This window comes from Strigops habroptila, chromosome 1 (genome assembly GCF_004027225.2).
Source record: "Strigops habroptila isolate Jane chromosome 1, bStrHab1.2.pri, whole genome shotgun sequence".
Classification (NCBI taxonomy): domain Eukaryota; kingdom Metazoa; phylum Chordata; class Aves; order Psittaciformes; family Psittacidae; genus Strigops; species Strigops habroptila.
The window spans coordinates 129,074,184-129,090,701 of NC_044277.2; the positions used below are offsets into that span (position 1 = coordinate 129,074,184).

The following is a 16,518-nucleotide window of genomic DNA, read 5'->3' on the forward strand; positions in this document are numbered from 1 at the left end:
ATGACTTTTTCAGCCTATTTCACACCATCATGTCTGCTTGGCATAATATCATATAAGGGATATACAACATTTCACTTATAGTTTTTGGTATGTTTCTGCAAATAGCCACTAAAAATAGATTTCAAAACTAAAATTTTAGCGTAACAATTGACACTGTAAAGCAGCGCTGCTTAGCGTGTATTTCCTTTACAATATTTTATCATTATAATATTTTACCCTTCTATTTTATATAGTATTCATGTAATGTTTTATATGTCACACTTGCACATTTAGAAGGCACAAAGGATTATTTTCTCTGCTTAATAACCACGCTCATCTGTTATGAAGTGGGACTTAAAGCCTTTCAGCCAAAACTTACCAGTTTGTGAACACTGGATATGCAGCAGGGGTCACACTTGGTTTTATTTAATTTTCCTTTCTGTCTATGCCAATAGTGACTACTGAAATTAACCCAAGCAATTAATTGTTCTGATTTCATTCACTTAAAAACAACTCCTGCCTGGGCAGGGAAGATGAGTGCTTACTGTTTTTGTGTGGGTTTTTAATAAAAAGGGGTAATGACCAGGGCCACTGGTGAGTGTTGGTGGCCTGTGACGGCTGCTGGAGCCGGTGGTGGCTGGGTGCTGGCAGGTCCCTGTCACCCCACCGACGTGAGCACTCGGCACGCAGCGTCTGGCGTCTGGCGAGCAGGCCCGGCCCGGCCGATGTAACACTGTTTGTAATGAGAAATCTAAACAGGGAATGGCAGCGAGGCATGACAGGAATGTGTTTCCATTAGAGAAGCCCGTGCAGAGAAAAAGCATAAGCAAAGCCATGTCCACAAGGCTTTTCAGCTGGCCAGGACGGAAGACTGATGTTATTGTACATGGGCTGTCACGTTGCCAGCCTTCCCTCACGGGTTTGTTTTCTCTCATGCTCTCCCTCTCCCTCTCCCTCTCCCTCTCTCCCTGCCTTCCTCCCGGGGCCGGCTGTTTGCTCAGGTGGACAGTGACACCGTTTGGAACGAGCTGCACTCGGCCGGGGCGGCACGCATGGCGGTGGGCTGTGTCATCGAGCTGGCGGCCCGCGTGGCCTCCCGGGAGCTGAAGGTGAGGTCCGGGCCGCGCTGTGGGTGGGAGAGCCGGGGCGGTGGAGTGAAGGGGGGCTGAAGGGAGGCGTTGTTCAGCTGCTCTGCTCCGGGAGGGTGCCGGAGGAGGGCCGGGAGGACGGCCACGAAGGTGTGGCAGCTCTTCCAGGCCTCACTGGGGACGGACTTGCTGTCCATACGCAGAAGCAGTGGTGGGTGCTCACAGTGCAGGGTTGCCATAGCTAGAGGTGAAGTTACCCATAGCATGCGCACCTCTGCAAGTGGCCATGGCACCGCCTTTTGAAGTGTGTTTTTACAGTATTTTGGATTTAATATGGTTGTTTAGTCACGTGCGGAACCTCAGGATACCACCCAGATAGAGGGGAGGCAAACAGCGGGTGTGAAGGCTAGGAGGAAGAGGAGGAGCTGGAGAGGAGAGCGGTGGCCCAGGGGGTGCTTTTCTGCCAGGCTGACTGCCCCATGCTCCTCTCCCCGGCCCCTTCGCTTTCCTATCTCCATGCTGCGCGATCTGCAAGGCATGATGTACAAAACCCAAATTATCCCCAGTCTAAACAATTTATAAAAGCTCCAGACCTGACGATCTTTGACGTTTTATTTGGTATTTTAACAGCCCTATTTAAAGGTACACCATACGCAGCCGGAGTGCAGGCTCACCCCAATAAACATTGTTGGAGCTAACATGTCTCCCTAATGAAACTGTTTATTCACTTTCCAGACCAAATACTAATGGATTCAGTCCTGTTTCCCAAATAAAGATAGAAACAAATATTTTAGAATTAGCAAGGTACTATGATTTTTAAAATTCCAAATTTGAACTTAAGAATTTTCTTTCTGTATATCTGTCCTATTTCTAAATACATTAGCTATACATTTGAGGAGGGATACCTATGTTTATGTGTATATATACAAAGATATAGAATATATAGGTACATAAATGATAGCGTGCTCGTGTGAAATGCAGTACTATACTTCTGATCCAATTGAATGGAGTTACTAAACTTCCATATTCAGACACCAAAATCATTGCCAGGTACTACACAAAATGTACAAATTTTGAGATCTCAGAGGATAGGGCACATCATATGGGATCATGTTGTGCATCCTTTCTGGTGGGTACTTCATTCCCATTAAGCTTTTTTGGACACAGTAGGATTCAATACATAACTCACTGTGCATTATTCCCACTAAACAGGACTAATGAAAGTGAAGAAGGATTTTTTAGCTAATTTTTACATTTGGCGACTGTAGAACGTGTCAGTCTCTAAGGCAGTATAAAAGCAAGTTTTGATAAGAAGAGAAATATGTCATGTGTGCAGTTAACATGAGCAGGGTCCGCTGCAGAATCTTTACCACTTAGATCTGTACCATTGTGGTGTCTTGACACAATATGAATGCTCTTGGTTGTTTATAGATGTGTGATAGACAGCCGAAAAGAATCAAACATCAGCCACTGGAGAGACCTTGGTTGCTACTGGCATTGAACAGTCTCTGAACAAATATGTTAAACTTAGTACTAGTTTGTAGTTTACTGTAAAAATATTGTTGATCCTAAACAGAATCATTGTCTACAGTGCAAAGAATTGAAGCAGTCTTATGGTCTTATGCAACCTGCAGTTAAGACATAGGAAAGATAATTGTTAAATAGATGTGCCAAGTAGTTGGTTTATACCAAATCATCAAGAAAATAGGAATGGAAAGGATTTGCTGTGAAAGAATACTTACGCCATTCCTGATAGGTGTTTATCTAACTTGTTCCTATACTTCCAGCATGAAGCCCAATGACTTACATGCCACTATGCCAACTGTATGAACTAACAACCTGCATGTGGTATTTATGATTTAAGATTATGAGAATGTTATTAAGGTCCAACTAACAGAAGAAAAGTATGCTAAGAGGAGTTCTGGAAATACATCGATCATGACATTAGCTATTTTGGCAGAGTCCTGCTATGTTTGCTTTGTCACTGTATCCATACAAACCTGGATTTTGCTGGTAAGTGGCTCCTGAGACCCTCATACAGTAATGACATTAGGGGGTTTGCAGTGTATTCTGGGGTTTTTTACATGGTGTTCAGGATGAGATTGTAGGTAGCTGTAAGATTTTAGCCCCACAGATCTTTATGTTTCAGTCTACCTTTATGACTTTACATGTTGCTTTTCCATCTTACTGCCAATTTTCCTCTAGAAACATACGTGTTCCATTGATCAGCTGTTTCTAGCGTAGGGAAAAATGCCAGTTTTGTAGTGTACTTGTGAAGATCTGAGGACATGTAAGTGAAGCTGACCACTTCCATGTGCATTCATTGAGCAAATATGCATGTGAAGCAACCGTTTGGAGCCAGTACTGTGAGCACTGAGTGGGAGGATTAAGCTGTGATGGGAATCTGGAATTATCTGCCGCAGCTTCAGAATCTTTGGATGACAAAAAAAGCTCCTTCCACGAATTGTGTGTAAGCTATAACAGCTCTGCAACATGTAAACAGCAAGATGAGAACAGTAAAGACACATGCTGTAGTTTTTCCCTGGAAGTTAACCACAGCAGATTGCTATCAGATGATGTACTGTCACTTGGTGTCATCTTAAGAAAAAAAAGAAGTAAATCATGAGACAGGACATACTGATGTGTTCTGAAATCCTACAGTTCTCTAAGAAGAGCTGCATGTCCTGAAGTTCGCTGTGGCAGACTTAAAATACGCAGCAGGGACTTCACAAAGGGCAGTGCTCCAGGTTGCAGCAGAAGAGGCAGTGGATTATCTACCCACTGCACTGGGGAATCACTGGGGAATTGCCTTTTTCTGAAACAGCCATGGGGATATTAGGATAAGCTCAGAGTGAAATTATCTAGCACAGACAAAGTCTGAGACAAGAAGCCTCTTGAATGAGACACTGAAGACATTCATTTAACAACTCTTTTTCTGACATGAGAGTTATCAAATTTGTCAGTGTAGTTGGGTATGAGCAGCCCAAATATTTCTTACAGCTTGATGAATCAATATGTATGTTTTTTCAAAGTCTTACATGGTTTTCTTAAAATTAAAATGAATATAATAGTTTATTTCAGTTAATTTATAAAATACATTATTTAAAATACCGAAGATGAATGTCTTCACTGCCTAGCTAGAATGTAGAAACTAACAAACATAAACTGCCCTGTGTTGACTGGCATCTGACATTTAAAGTCCATTTCAGGAAGGACAGAACATTTCAATTTCTATGTTTATTTCACAGTTTCTACTGATTTCACTTGTTATCTCATACAGTGATAGTATAGATACATGCTGCTAAGAAAAGGGTTGAGACTACAAAATAAATTGTGAAAGTCTGCAGAACAATTGAGAGATTCACTACAGAGCTGGGCATGAGTCAAACTCATATGCAAGGCAAAAGGTTCTTAACTTTATTCTGAATTTCCTGAGATTACCAGTCCCATTTCACACAGGTCTCATCTGAGAACAGCAACATTTTGTTCATCTCATTTGGACAGTGTTCAAGAACTGAGCAGGAGTTAAAAGTTCTCTTCACTGTTGTTCAAACCCCTTGTGAGACATCAGATTTCTTTGATCTCCTTGGCTAATGGGGAACGCATCAATGTGACAGTGCTAAGGATGTAAAACAATAGGGTTTACCGAAATTCTACTACTGCTGTAATAGTAAATGACTGTGGTGGTGTTTTGTTTGGGTTTGGGTTTTTTTTTAAATCGGGACAAATTGTCCCTTCTCTGGAGAGTCTTACTATGGATGGTTTTGATTTGATTATATATATTAAAAAAAAAATTAAGGATTTGTTTTTTTTTTTTTTAGTGACATAATGAACACTCACTGAGATCCATTTGTTACACTTTTGAGATAATATTTAATAGATCATAAAGAATCACACCACTGAAGTACATAGTATGATAAACATGATGTCATACTGAATCAAATGCTATGCTTTTTCTTTTTTCATTACTTTTTTTACATGTATGGTGAATGTCACCATGGCAATATTACAATAGGAGACAAGCTTAATTACTGAATGAAGGTCACCCTTTTTTTGAGAGTTTTATAATTTAGAAAACCTGCTGATGCATGATAAGGAATTTATGTTATATGGAATTGGTGCCACAGCTCTCCTACATCTATCTTTGTTCCTTTCTCATTTCCCAGTAGATTTACATAGGTGGCTTTTAATAATCTGCTGTCTGACCACACACCTTTAGAAGAGTGGAGTATGCGGAACTCGGTGGATACAATCCCACCGCAGTCATTTGCTATATTGAACAAATAACTTTAACAAATAAGATAAGTCTTATGATATATTCATTTGAGGAAGAAATGCAGGTAGTGCCCTGCATATGATTTCTTGCATGCATTATAGCATGTGAATTTGGCAGTCTTTGTCTCTAGCCTCTAATGACTGCACCTTCAGAAAGAAGGCCCTAAAAGATCTGCATCAGTAGGGAGAGCATATCTTCCTGAAGTGTCTCCTAAGGACTTATTTACTCTCCTGCATTGCCACAAGAAAATAAAGATGTGCTAGAAATAAGCTGCTAAACGCTCACAGTGTCCCAGTCATTGACTGCTCTGCAGTAAGGAGGCAGATTTCAGGAGTGTGTGGTCTAATGGCTTAGTGGCACTGGGAGGTGCTGTCGTGCCCTGCCTTCATATTTATTTCCCAGCTTGGCCCAGCTATTACATCGACTCTGATGCCCAGCTCACTTCACCTTCCTGGCCTGCCAGCATGCTACTTCATTCACAGGCAGCTAGGCACAGAGACGCTCTCCCCTTGCCTGCACCTGTCTACCCTGTGCAGCAGGCTCTCTGCTCTTGCTGCCGAACTGGATGAGTACAGAGGTTGTCCAAACCCCACATTAGACAAGTCTCAGAGGAAATTAAGGAGGATTCCTGCATCTGAGATCTCTCTGAAGGTTCAGATTTCGTTTGTAACTTACTGCTTGCAGAGAATCTCACCTTCTGGACTTAGCTTGCCAAACTATTGTTTTTCCTGAAAGACTTTAGGCTGCTGGTGTTACCATTTTGTTAACCAAATTATTCATGTTGATGATACCCCCTTTTATTGCGAAGTATTAGGTGTTTATTAAATGTTTATTACTACTTTAAAGAAGTTGAAATTCAGATAGATGATTATGTTAGTATGACAATTTTGCAAGAATTATACTATGTTGAATAATGTCCTTCAAAATATTTGTTCTTTTAATGGTTGTTATATTGTGTGCTGTTTTGTGAACATTAAGTGTGTCTTAATTTCTTTTCTGATAACAAATTGTACATTTCTCTGGCTGTCCCTTAATATCTTGCAATGTTCTGGCAGGAAAAAAACCAAAACCTACCAGTGAAAAATATAATTTAAAAAGAGTGTATCTAATAAGAACCTCTTTTTGCAATGCGAGATAACTTTCTATCATCATGGGCAGCTCAGAGCCAGAGCAGATCATGGAACTATTGAAAATCCAAAGGAACATTTCTGAAACGGTTTTCTTCAGCCTCAGATGACCCCATGCAGTGCTATTATAAGACGGAATTAATTACTTTAACTACAATACCCATAATAAGGATTACTGACTAGTTTACTTTGCATATCCTTTAAATATGTTAACGTTGGCGATGGCAGCATTCTTTACTGTAATAGAAACACATAAGCACCATATATTTTTAATTTTACAAATTTGAAACAGAAGAGACCTACATAAGAAACTACAAAGAGCTGGTAGGATTTGTGTAGTAATTCCTTCTTTCTTAAAGTTTGAATGAATTAAGAAGCATTTTTGAAAAAGAACACTTGAGAAAATGGCACATAAGTTAAAAGTGTGGTCTGAGACTGTCTTGAGCATCACTTCAGCTGAACTGAGTGAAGCACAAATCCTTTCTCTGCCTGATCGTATGTATGTGTGTGCACACACACGTGTAAAGTTGCCCTGTTGGTAGTTAGGGGTCATTTAACAGAATGAAAGCAATTGAAAAGAGTTTCCTCCAAACCAGAATCTAATATGTTCCTGGGATGGTTCTTTCTGATATGTCAGATTGAATCAATACCAAAATAAACCTCCTGCATTTGGTCCTTGCTACTCTGATGTCTTTGTGTAATCCATGGATAACTTAAATTGAACTTGAAATTCTCATTCCAATTGCACTTGGTTATTACTGTTCTCAAGGCCTTTGTCACAAAAGGCTATGGAGGGATCATCACACAGTAAATTGTACCAATCTAGTGAATAAGCAGAATTAGATAAATCAACCCCCTCACTCCCCCAAGCTCTTAGTTTTTTAGTCTTAGAAGTATTCTGTATAAAAATCCCTCAACCATCTTTCATAGCTCTACTGCTATGCTTTCTTAGAACAAAACCTAAGTATCGTTCTAAAGGCATAATAATCAAAAAGAGCTGAAAACAAATGTCTCCCTAGTCTCACAGCATCCTCCCTTCAGAAGCTTCAGGCCAGAGAATTTCCACACCTGCTTGAACAACACAGTTCCTCTGGTTGCCTACAGAAATCTCCTTTCCCAGGAAGTGCTCTGTGCTCGGGTGCCTCCTGGACAGTACTGTTCCTGTAGGCTTTGCCCTACCCTTTTTTCTACCTCCCTATCTCACCATCTGCCCTGTAATACTCTTAAAAAAAACTCTGAGTGATGTGTGGCAGCCGCAAAAGGAGGCATTTTTTCTATGTCCAGGCACAGCATTTTTAGGAATGCATAGCGTGTAAGAAACAGTAACAAATTAATGCTTATTTTACTAGTGTTAAAGATATGACAGGTAAAAGCCATCAATCAAAGTTAGCAATAAAGTCTTTTAGATAGTAGTTTGTATTCTTTGCTTTTATGAAGTTACAAAATTACAATATTTCATATGGAACCATTTCTTACATACTTTATCCCAGCAATTATGGTTATATTTATAGCTGAATGACTGTTATTATTTCATATAGTACTACAACTTTACTTATATGTGTGGTACATAGCTTATCTCCATGACCACTCTGTTCTTAAAACTCTTTGCTTTCTTTCCCAATATAGTTAACACTAGTTGTGGCTAAAGAGGCCATCTTGGTTGTATATAAGTCAGCCTGAAACTTTTCATGCATGTTTTCTGGTGCTATCTTTTTAGACCTTCAGTAAACCAGACAGGGAACTCTCTGTTTCCATCACAGCGTTAGATGTTTAATGTCCATTTCTGTGTGCTTGGCCTCTACTAGCTTCCTCTGCAAGACAAAATTGGTATTCTCTCACGTCCATTACTGTTTTCTTGGCAAATCTACGTGCTGCTAATACTGCTCTGTTAAATCACAGGTTCTTGTTCACTGCATTCATAGACCCCCAGGGCCAGATACTGGCTCCTGCTCTGGCAGTATGAATAGCTAGTTAAATTGTCCTAAACCAGTACCTGAAGATTGTCTTGGCCTTACATCACTCACCCTTAGGCTTATCCTCACTGCTGGATGGCATAACTTGGGATCACATTACAGCATAAGTGATACTGGCAGGAATATGGTTGTCTGCTTCAGGGTACCAGTTGCAAGAGGATTGTTGTAAGCAGCCGAGACATAAAGCAGCCCTGATGTTTGTTGTTGTAGGAATTAACTAAGCCACAGATAGCAAGGTTAAAGATGGCACTAAGGCCACTTCACTGTTACACCCTGTCAGATACACTGTATGGAGCATCTTTTAAATTTAATGAAATAGGTTTGTCTATAACTTTATAAGAATAAAAACTTGTATATATATAAAACATAAGGAACATCAATTCTGACAGGAGGAATGGATACATTTCTATATAATAACTAAAGATGTTTCTACAAAGAAATGAAATATTAGCTTCAATGATTGGCTTCTCTTCTGAAGAGAAGCCTGTGCACACCGAAGCAAAAATAAAACCTTTCCATTAAAAACAAGTGATTGTTCAAGAATGCCGTTTTTAAGCACTGCTGATTTTAAGAGCTAAGAGCTAGATAGGTTAAGGGATTTAAACATGCAGAAAATAAAATCTTTAACACCCGACTTTAGGATGATGTTGCTGCTGCTACTGCGGGAAATAATTAAAGCTCCATACGTTTGAGTAAGAGCTGAGGAAGAGCATGACTCTCGACCTATTGTTAAAAACTCACTTAAAGTTGTGTCTCAATATCTACTTTATGGACCACATAACCTAAATACTCAGGTATGCAAAGAATTCTTACAGATTCATCCCTACGTTCAAGGAGTTGAACCTGATTTTTCTACTGTTTCAGTAAATGCTTTTGGAGTTCCTGATGGGGTTCACTCATATTTCTTTCATGACACTGGCTTTTCTTGGAGTCAGCAGAAACCTCAGCATACCTCGAGTGCGAGACTGGCTGGGTTGCTTTTAGTCCACTTGGAATCTAGGCAGAGCAAACTACACACTGTCCAGCAAAGAGAAGAGTTGCTTGACACCTTGCTACAGTCACCATGTACTGGGCTAAGGAAAAACTGTTTATGTCTAGTTTTACACCCTTGTATAACAGAAGCACCAGTGGAGCTCTACTGGGGATGGTCAGTTCCAAGCCCTGGAGCAAGCATCTATGTTATGGTATTGTCTTGAGAGCTTGTCTTGGAAAGATTCAGAGGGAGATATAGTAGAAGCCCAAGCATGTTGTAGCCCAATACTGTAACCCAGCATACTACAGAAAGGAATCAACTGAACCACAGAAGACAAGAAGGCCCCAGTAGGAGGTACACTTCTGTTCTTTGGAAATCAGGCATCCAACTACCTTTTTAGAGTTATGAAATAAGAGAATACTTGGCTTACTGTGGAAAAAGAGTAATATTTTTTCTTGGTTTTCATTAAAGATCCAACTAAGTGTGTCTATCTGCAATGGATCTTTATAAACTGAGTTTGGGCAGACTTCTCTTTGTTGTTCAAATATGTGCATATTTTAGAATATCTTTATTCAGGCTTTACTCTTTAACCTCAGATTTAACTAAAGGTAATCATATAATGGCACAGACATGAATCCTTTTCCTAATGTTCATGTCTGTCAGACAGTTTAATGCTCTGTCTACATATAAAGGTGTCTGTATCCTAGTATAAATAAGGTTTGTATAAAATGCTTTGAATTTATGTGTGTTGGCTTCATTTTCAACATAGTGCTCTGTGTTAGTCTTTCTATCTTTAAAGCAGATTTTTGCCTTTCTGTCTACTCTTCTGAGCTCACTGTCTGGTATTTAAATATTGCCTAAATAAATGAATTAATGTTCCCTTGTACTAATGTACACTGTATTCATAGAAAGTTTGAAAGTAGGAGAAATGAAGTGTTCTATCAATTGCACAGAAGTTGCTGTTAATACTGTGTGGTAACTAGTTGTCAGTGTTTGGTAAAATCTGATTATATTATATGCTTTATCATCAATATAACATATGCACTATATTTTAAAAAAAGAAAATTTCCTATGTAAATACTGAAATTCTTGTAATGTAAAAGCACATATAAAATGGTCACAACACTGATGAGAATGTCCATGCTTATGGAGAACTGTAGCAGTCAACTTAAGCTCTGATAGCAGAAATTAGCTAGCTTTAAGAAAACAGGCCTTCCAAACAGTCTTGTCAAAGTAAGGGAACAGAAAAAATAAGCCTATACTGTAACTGTCATGCTGTCAAAATCAGCAGTGTTGATTTTTTCTGTCTCTATATTGCCACACAAAATCCTCCCAGAGATAATCATCTTAACTATTTTGATCATTTGGGAATGCTGATAAAATTAAATGATAATGATCTGTGAGCTGAGCAGGGGCAGCTGTAAGCCTTGTATGGACTTTTTCCAAATTCTTACAAATATCAAGAGAACAAAATAAAGGTAGCATGATGCTCTATCTCTAGTAATACCGTCTTCTCTGAGTCTGTTTTCACTTCGTTATCTACACATTACTCAGCAGACACATACTTTGTTTCTTCGTAGACACTACAAAAGAATTCTTCACAGAATTCTTCTTTAAGTCATATTTTGTGTGAAAAGGAAATATTAAAAATCCTCAGAAGGATAAGGAATAGGTGTTTAGCTTAGAGTGTAAAGCTGGTTCAGTTCTGCAGATTAGTGAGGTCCCCAAGGCATTTTTTTTTTTTTTTGATGGTGTGTTTAATCTATAGGCAATTTATAATCCACCTCCAGGAATGCATGCCTAAATATGAAAGTATATATTTATTCTGACTTTAGTATTTTTTGTTTGATTTGTTTTGGGGTTTTTTTTTTTTTGGTTGGTTGGTTTTGTTTGGGATTTTTTTCTTTGCTTGTTTGTTTGTGTGGGTTTAGTTGGTTGTTTTGTTTTTTAATGTGGATATTTAATGCAAAATAAGGCATGTGTCAAATCACCCAGATTCTTTAAATGGTGGCCAGAAGAACCACCCTTACAGATGTACTTCATTTGCGTTATAGTTTAAGTTTGCTGTAGTCTGATAGAAGTTTGGCCACACTCCACAGAAATGCAGTTGGCTGCTTGGATCACATTTAGCAGCAAATTATATGAGATAGTCTGGTAGTATTTCTTTATTAATAAATTAATAGAATTAGTGCCAGTGAAACAACATAGGTAGACCATTGCACAGGTACACACAAACACACATTCATAGGACTGTAAATATACAGATTTCACAGGCTCTATTGTAACTCTATTAACCTCCTTATTTACATTTTTTATTGTCTATCTTGCTCCTTATTTACATGAAAGTGTAGTGATTATCATGTTTGTTTCAGATAAGTAAAAGCTGAAACATTGACATTTAACTAGCTTAAGTATATCAAACTGGACTACTGTAATACTGATTATTTAAATATAGAAATATTCCATCTTTTTCATTTCTGTCCACTCCTCTCTGAAAATAGAATGCTTGGTTGGTCTTGCAGCCGAATGGTGTTTCTATGAGGCTGCTTGAAAATACAGTTTTGACTGATGTACTGAAGCACAGATTATAATTACTTATTTTTATGTATGTGTTGATTGGCAGTAATTTGATGTCAGATAGAAGAAAATATATAGCTGAATGGAAGAGACTAACTGTCTTGAGTAGCTGAACTAAAGAGTAAATTTGCTGAAGTAATGGTGTTACTCCTGAGTCTGACTGTTGTAAAAGGAATTTGGTATGATACACACTCTTATGTGACACAGCTTCTTGAACACATAGTCTGACTTGCTGAACCGAGCTACCTTGCCAATACTTCTACGTTCTCCCTTTACCTTACCCACACTGGAAGGAGGAAAATTTAATTTTTCTTTTACCTTCAGTGACACTAGAGGCAAAAAATACCTTTATCATCACTGATCCTAGTGCAGTATTTCATTAAATTTATATAAAATTCCAGAAAGTGTGTTAGAAATTAACTTTAGTGAATCTATTAAACTTGTGAGCGTGACAGGTTTCCAAGTTTAATTTATGGTTTGCAGAAATATGGGATATTCATTGACACCCTTTTTCTACCATTAGGAATTACATGTGTGTGTGTGAATTTGTCATTTAGTCCATACAGAAGGTAGGGTCAACACTGACCAATCATGTAAAATATATACCTCAAGCTACTTTTATGTTGAAATATCTCAAGCTAGAGCAATGTAAGATTACATGAACTTAGATCAAGAATGAATCAGTGGTATCTGCTTCCTTTTAAATGTGGATTGTAGACAGTAGAATTGATAATAACGGCTGTCTCATCCTGCCTTTTTCCTCCTCTTTAGATCATGTTGCATGTGTATGTATGTATGTGCATGTGTATATTTATACAAGTTTATGTGCCACTGTTCTCAAATATATTATTTCTGGCAGTACTATGAAAGGGTGATTGGACAGAAAAAGTGTTCAAGAGCCTCTAATAGATTTCAATCCAGTCTGCCTGCTGCTCCGTTTTTCACTGAGTCAAGTATTTTTTTAAGCTGATAATTGAAAACCTATCTTGTTCTTACAGAATGGCTTTGCTGTTGTAAGGCCCCCAGGCCATCATGCTGAAGAATCAACAGCCATGTAAGTACCAGGGAATATTGCCCATCTTGGAGCACTAAGGTTACTGGCAATCACCTGCGTGTTGCATGTCTCTGAAGAACTGTAATTGTTAGCAGATGACTGAAAAGGCTTTCTAGGTACTCCCAGAAGCAGATTTATGGCCTCAGAGATCATATAGCATTTTTTAAAATGCTCTGAACATTATTTATAGCTGTTTTCCTGACTGATTTGCTTTCTTATTTCTGTTCTTCTCTATTCCACAGGGGGTTCTGCTTTTTTAATTCGATTGCAATTACTGCCAAATACTTGAGAGACAAGCTAAATATAGGCAAGATATTGATTGTAGATCTGGTATGTATTCTTGGCAAGCATTGCACTTTCAGTGCGTCTAGATAAAAGATAATGAACTTGTATTTATATGTCAGACTTTCCTGCTTTTAATACCTACTAGTAATAAAGGTGTGCATTTCCTCTGATTTTGGGAACTCATTAAAGCCAGGATGGCAGTACTGGAGCCATAAACATCTATGTTTCACTTTAATGGTGTTAACTGCAATTTAATGAGAAGAAGGTACAGATCAGGGCAACTTTTATGGTCCTTAAATGAATTGATACTTCCACAGTTAAAATAACGCTACAGAACCCAAGTTTACTTTTCCCTACAGAATACAAACTTTGAATAGTCAGATGTGCTTTAAAGAATGTTGTTGCTTTGGTAACCAAATTGGCCACTTCCCCCAGCTAGCAATGATTCGACTTGTTGTGTAACTTCGATATTATGGCAATGACAACAGGTCATTCCTTCGAAGAAGTTTTCAAGTCATGTATGCCAGCTTTTGATGGTTCCCTAAAGGAAAGCTACATGATTAAAAATCCACTTCATTGGATTAGTCTTGTATTTTAATAGAAGGCATTCTTATCCAATACTTAATATGTTTAACAAATGGATTATTTAAATGCAGATGACATTTGGCATGTTGTCTATATTATTTTCATGAATAATGAATTGGAGTTCTGCCTTGCACTTAAAGGATCAGCCCAATGCACAGCCCAAGGAAAGTTGAATGCTGATTTATGAGCACCATTTTTGTTTTCCTACAGTTCATGAGGAGGTGTAATAGGGTGTCTGACAAAGCATAGACAGGAAATGAACCCTGGCATCAAAACCTAACCTGTTACATCTGCACTTAATTAATTTTTGCAGGTGATAAAAGATTTAAAGACAAAATATGCTAAAGGGTTTTTGAAGTGCAGGGCTTAATAGTCTAAATCTTGTTCATATCTGCACTCATAATTAAATCTTATTGTGAAGTCATGGCCTTACCATCTAGCACTTTTGTTCAGTTAAACATGCATACTGGCTGTTGAAGAGAAGCAGAGAAAGGGGGAGTGTGGGAGAAGGAATGGCAAGTGAAAAATGAGTGGTAGAAGAAGTATATGGGTAGGTTAAATATTCTTAGAATGTTTTTCAAATATTTCTCAGAATGTTCTACTGTCAATTAGAAACATAATTCTAACTGCAAGAATATTTTTGAAAAATTAACTTCCACTGCATGTTGTAGCTGTTTGCCGACTTGAATCTTAGAGTTCATTGAGTTTTACTGCTGTAAATGCTGGCCAAAAGAGAACTCTATGTTTATTCTTGTTTTTTAATAGGAAAAGCTTATTCAAAATTTGCATTTTGTGAATGATTCTAAGTCTTTTTGATTGTAAGCGTTACATTTGCTTTGTCAGGAAAAGAAATCAATTCCATTTGACCTGCTTAGCCAATAAACACTTGGGAATTCAAATTTAATTTTTCAAGGCAAAGTTAAATGTACAAATCATTACCTGAGCAAATGATTACCTGTGAAGCTGCCTATCCTTACCTAAGAAAGTAGATAGGGAATGCTCAGCCTCTCTTTGACTCTGTCCCATAGGCCGGAATAACTCAACTGGTTAAAAAGGAGAAATATATGGCTGACACAGATTACTTCATTCCTGGAGCAGTTGCAGTCCAATCCCTAGTCTGCTCCATGATCAGCACAATGATGTACAAAAATTCATATGGAAAATTTCTTAGGTATGCAAACTGTAGATAAACTGCAATCCAGACGGAATGAATGAACAAGTTAATAGTGATGTCTTTATGCCCACCAATAGAGAGTTTTGGGCATCTGAAGGAAAGAATGGAATTACAGATGTTAGAATTGAAATTAACCTTTAAGACTATATTTTGATAGTGTCTACCACAGCAGGACCCCATAGAGGTTGGCAGCTATACATGATACTACAATGTAAATATCAAAAAGTAATATTCAGTCCCATACATTAAAACTGTACTCTTGTTACAAATCAAGTGTAGTCTTCATAGCAGTTACATGTGTTCATATATAAATTTTTAACTTTTTAATTTTTAATCATTCCTTCATTTATTTCTACACTAAAATAAAAGACCTCTCTCTCAGCTTTTCTTTCCTGATTCCACCATTTGAATAAATCTCCATTTTTGAAATGACTTATATACCTGGAATACATTTGATTTGCTAAAGGCAGAATATGAACACATTTTCCATATGGTAACACCCTCAGTCTTAAACAACACGTTCCTTTGTCTAACCAGAGAAGCTACTGCTCTTCAAAATGCAGTTATCTTTGGTGGAATTAAAGTTTAGACAAGAAAGCTAGCTGAGATTTGAATAATAAGAAATTTTTAAAAGTGCTCTCTGTTTATTTAATATTTTTTCTTCTCATTTGAAAAATGCTACCATAAAAATATATCTAAAGCCCCAAACATGCATGGAAAAGAAATACTAATTAAAATCAAAATTAAGTCCTGCTATATTTTTATCCATAGTCTCTGCAGATCTATCTGTATGGCCAACAGAGCTTCTCAGATTGTTGTTACAATTCTTGTTCCAAGATCATCCATATGTGCATGTATGTTAGCATGATCTGGGTCTGAAGTAAACCAATTAATCCTGTCACAGATGAAGACTGAATGGGATTCAGGGGTTAGTCTGCATGCCAGATTTTACTTCATTTGCCAGTCAGAGCCCTCTAACACTAAGCTGGCTGCCTTCAAATCTCCAACACCCTTGCAGCAGTCTGTGCTTCCTTGTACCTCTAAAATATGTTACATTTAACCCTGGCATTAAGTCACAATTGAGCTGTAACTTCATCCCCATGATGTTTCAAGTACTTTCAACTGAGAAAAGAAGAGTAACCATTATAATATTACCCCATGGAGGTCCCGGAGGAGGTCCAAGTCAAGCACAATGTTGTACAAGTAAGACTCAATCAATGTAGAGTCCTGAACAATGTGGGTGAAAGTCATGGGCTGGACCAGATGGCACAGAACACAAGCAATGCGCAGTGCTTGCTGTGCCATTGGCAGCACACACATAACTTGAACCTTCCTGGAGTCTAGATATCATGAGGAAAATGTAACCGTTGTTTCTCTGATACTAAATTTGGTTCAGACCTCTTAGAGTTCGTAAAATACGGTCTCAG

At 38.1% G+C, this 16,518-nt stretch overlaps 1 protein-coding gene across 14 annotated transcripts in view; it reads left to right on the forward strand.

Moving 5' to 3' along the window:
* The window catches only part of HDAC9 (histone deacetylase 9), a 466,231-nt gene that overhangs the window by 348,910 nt on the left and 100,803 nt on the right, over positions 1 to 16,518 (forward strand). For all 14 annotated transcript variants that reach the window (XM_030470551.1, XM_030470022.1, XM_030470415.1 and 11 more), the window contains 3 exons: positions 981 to 1,088; positions 12,992 to 13,047; positions 13,290 to 13,377. In XM_030470551.1, coding sequence (XP_030326411.1) covers positions 981 to 1,088; positions 12,992 to 13,047; positions 13,290 to 13,377 — 252 coding nt within the window. The remainder of the gene's footprint in view (positions 1 to 980; positions 1,089 to 12,991; positions 13,048 to 13,289; positions 13,378 to 16,518) is intronic.